At 53.9% G+C, this 3,356-nt stretch overlaps 1 protein-coding gene across 1 annotated transcript; it reads left to right on the top strand.

Moving 5' to 3' along the window:
* Positions 1-288: 288 nt before the first annotated feature.
* On the top strand, positions 289-2,339 carry LOC123123619 (uncharacterized). The gene is made up of 2 exons (XM_044544157.1): positions 289-659; positions 1,055-2,339. Exons 1-2 carry the CDS (start codon positions 408-410, stop codon positions 2,015-2,017), a joined length of 1,215 nt encoding a protein of 404 aa, XP_044400092.1. The 5' UTR covers positions 289-407; the 3' UTR covers positions 2,018-2,339.
* The last annotated feature ends 1,017 nt before the right edge of the window (positions 2,340-3,356 follow it).

The raw sequence follows: 3,356 nt of genomic DNA, 5'->3' as shown, positions 1-3,356 counted from the left end.
AGTCCCAGCACAAGTTTAATGACCGTGGACGACATTTTTTTTTAAACTATGGCCCAAAATAGATTCTTTCATTTTATTTCGTATATGTAGTTTATATTGGAATCTCTAAGAAAGACTTATATTTATAGGAACGGAGGAAGTATATATGATTCGAAGCACAACCACCGCACACTAGCTTGCCGTGAGCATAAAGTTCAGGCCGTACACGTGCCACCACTCACTTGGCGGCTTCACTGACGAGTGGGCCCCAGCTCGTGCTCACACTAGTCGCCTCTCCGTCCTGTGGCCTCGTCTCGTTTCGACATCCCCCTTCCTTCCTGTTTACTCCCTCACAAATCTCAAACCCTACCTCGCTAGCCATCCTCAGATCCCGAGTTCCGCTCGCTCGCCGCCCCTCCCCAGCCCCCATGCGGATCCGCAGGTCCGCCTCCCGCCTGCTGGGCTCCACCGCCGCCGCCCCCTCCTACTGCCCGGAGCCGCCCCGATTCGAGCTCCACGGATTGGAGCCGCCCCCGCCCCCGTCGCCGCCGCAAACCCCAGCCCACGAATCCGGCGCCGGGTCCGTGGGGCCCAAGACCTCCTCCGGCGGGGAGCCCTGCTGCGAGCTCAGCCGGTCGCCATGGGACCTCATGGCCCAGCTCGACCTCTCGGATCCCCAGGTAATTTCCTCACCACCCCACCCCACCCCCACCCCCTCGCTCCGTGCTCTCCTGCCTGGCCGCGTATTGCGCATTCCCGAGCCGCTGTGTAGCAGCTAGCATGCTTCACTCCGCGAAGGTTCCCTTTCGGTCTGGGGCATGTTGCTAGGGTTCCGTCCCCCCGCGCGCGCGTGGAGCGGAGCCGCGTCGAGGTCTAGCCGCCTAGGGCGCGTCAGTTAGCTCCCTCGCAGTAGTCTCTGGCCGGCTGGCGGCGGCGCGGCGGCTAATCGGGCTGCAATGTCCTCCGTAGGTCGCCAGCCCTATCTACCTGCCCCCCATTTCAGTTCAGCGATAGCAGTAACCGCTAGCTCATTTCGTTGGTTGACGTGTATTTCCCGAATTACCATCTCATTCAGGTGGAGAAGCTCTTCGTGCAGACTTGCTTCATTAGTGTTTCCTGGCGAGGTAGCTGGCTCTTCCCAGCAAGCATCACCATGCCTGCCAGCTCCATCAAGGAGGAGGAAGACTTGGCCGTAGATATGGTTGACGGGGTCATCTTGAAACTGCACAAAGCTGCGGAAAAGATGGAGAGCATGAAGAATCAGAGCAGGCAGAAGACATATAAGGGGCTCAATGTGAAGAAGGGAGTGTGGACGTGCAGGAAGAATGACGGCAAGAGGTGGTGCTGCCGGCGGCCTGTGAGTCAGCCCAACTCCTATTGCTCGTACCAGTCGGATCAGAAGCCCCCCGTCAGCGACAAGCCACGTAGGAAGAGGCCTGACATCGACCTAGGCGAGGGGTTCTACTACTATGCGGGGTTTGGCCCCGGCACCAAGAGGCGCCGCACGTTAAGCAGCGACAACGTGCTGGAACCTCCACTGCCTGCTGAGCCACTGAAAGAGGAGACACCAGACAAAATGCAACTTGATTTTAGTGCAGGCCAGGTACAAGCAGCGAATGAATCCGATCATCAAGTGGTGCTCCCGCGATCAGCAAACATTGTTGACGAGCCTGGCACCGCTGGGATGCCAGCGTGTGACAAGGAGAGCAGTGATGATGTCGTGCCGGAATTTTCAGTGGTTGCTAAACCACCGAAAGAGGAGCCACAGCCTGAAATGGAACTTAATTTTAGTGCAGGTCAGGCACAAGCTGATAACACAGACCATCAAGAAGCAGCGGCATCAGCACGTGTGGTCGACAAGCCTACGGGCAACGACGGCACCACCGGGATCGCAGGCTGGGACGAGGAGAGGAGCGATGACGAAGCGCTTGGCTGCAATGACGAACAACCCCACGACACCAAGAGGAAGGGCCCGTTCAAGAAGAGGTGGAGGAAGCCTGTGAAAGCCCGGTCGCTCAAGTCACTGATGATGTCGTAGTGCCTGTTTCTCATTGGTTTAGTAGTTAGCTCACTTTAGTCTGCTCCAGTTTTGGTGCTGAGTTGCAAGGTACGCAAACTGTTTGTAGCATCTTTTGTGTGTGTGGATTGTACTGTTTTAACTGGGTGTGCTGGCCCTTAGATCGAACTGAATTAATGTCTTAAAAGGTGTCGTTTAATCGACATGGGTGAGATGCAGCCACTGTTTTTTTGCTGGTGATTCAATTCGCTGCTGCGTCGAGTGGATGCGCCTAATTCAGTCCAGCAGTGCGTGCCTGAATGTACTACAATACAACAGGTTACCTGCTTATATACCCGATCTCCCAATTGATGCGTGACTGCTAGCTCCTGAATGTACAATTACACTGTCAATGGAGCTAGCTTATACGTAGTACCTTTTTTGAACTGTGGCGCCAGAGCTTCTGCTAATTCTTGTAAAAATAGTCAACGAGCCAAGTGGTTTTGTTGCGCTTCACCTACGTGGACGTAAGGCACTGAATTCCCAACACTTGGTATACGTCGTGTTGGTTGGCGGCACCAACAGCATTCACTGCAAAAGAACATCTTGGATTTTCTGTGATTTATTCCATCCTTTTAGCAATGTTCTTGTAGTAGGAGACAATGTTTCTGTCGACTAGTGTGTGGTGACTTCGTGCTTCTCAATCTCTTCATACGTTCTTCATGTTGGTTGCTTCTTTTTTGCGAACGGCTGAAACTTTGGGTGGAGTCAGCTCTTTCACGTTGGAAAATTTTGCAGCAAATACTACCCTTTCGCCAAAAAAATTGGTTATAGTTTGAAAATCATCAAGAGCTCTGTTGGGTTCACCCAAAGAATGTATTGTCATAGATTTTATTTTTTACAAGATCAGTAGCAAGTAGCAACAAGGGACGCAACCCTGCACGAAGCTACCGTACCCTTGAATGGAGAAATGGCCATTACCCCCGCTGGACACCCAAAATGCCAGGCATGCCGATTCCAGCTCTCTTACGCAGGTAAGCGAACTGCCAGCGATGAAGGTGTATCCATTGTCTTTTCGTTTTACTTGCCGGTGCTGGTCGCGGCTAGGTGGATGTGCTTTTGAACAATGCTGTCTGCCGCGGACGAATGCCATCATCTTGGTGTCGTTTCTTGCCGCGTGGCTGTCCTCACAGACGATTTGTTCGTAGACGTGGGTGACTTGGTCAATCCTGCTGGACGAGGCGCTGCGCAGCGAGCGTGACCTCGCGGGGTGGGTGTTATCTGCCACATCTGGTGATAGCCGCAGGGCCACTAGCGCATCGAAGAGGTCGTCATGGCCGAGGCGTTCGAGGGAAGCCGGTAGGTAACACCGAAGCTGGGC

This window comes from Triticum aestivum, chromosome 5D, assembly GCF_018294505.1.
Source record: "Triticum aestivum cultivar Chinese Spring chromosome 5D, IWGSC CS RefSeq v2.1, whole genome shotgun sequence".
Lineage (NCBI taxonomy): Eukaryota > Viridiplantae > Streptophyta > Magnoliopsida > Poales > Poaceae > Triticum > Triticum aestivum.
The sequence above is the reverse complement of the archived record's forward strand: the minus strand, read 5'-3'. Positions and strand labels throughout refer to the sequence as shown.

Bases quoted from the DNA above. Each gene is read 5' to 3' on its own strand.
- LOC123123619 (XM_044544157.1), top strand. From the start codon at position 408: ATGCGGATCCGCAGGTCCGCCTCCCGCCTGCTGGGCTCCACCGCCGCC. The intron at 660-1,054 runs GTAATTTCCTCA...CATCTCATTCAG, and splicing joins TCGACCTCTCGGATCCCCAG to GTGGAGAAGCTCTTCGTGCA.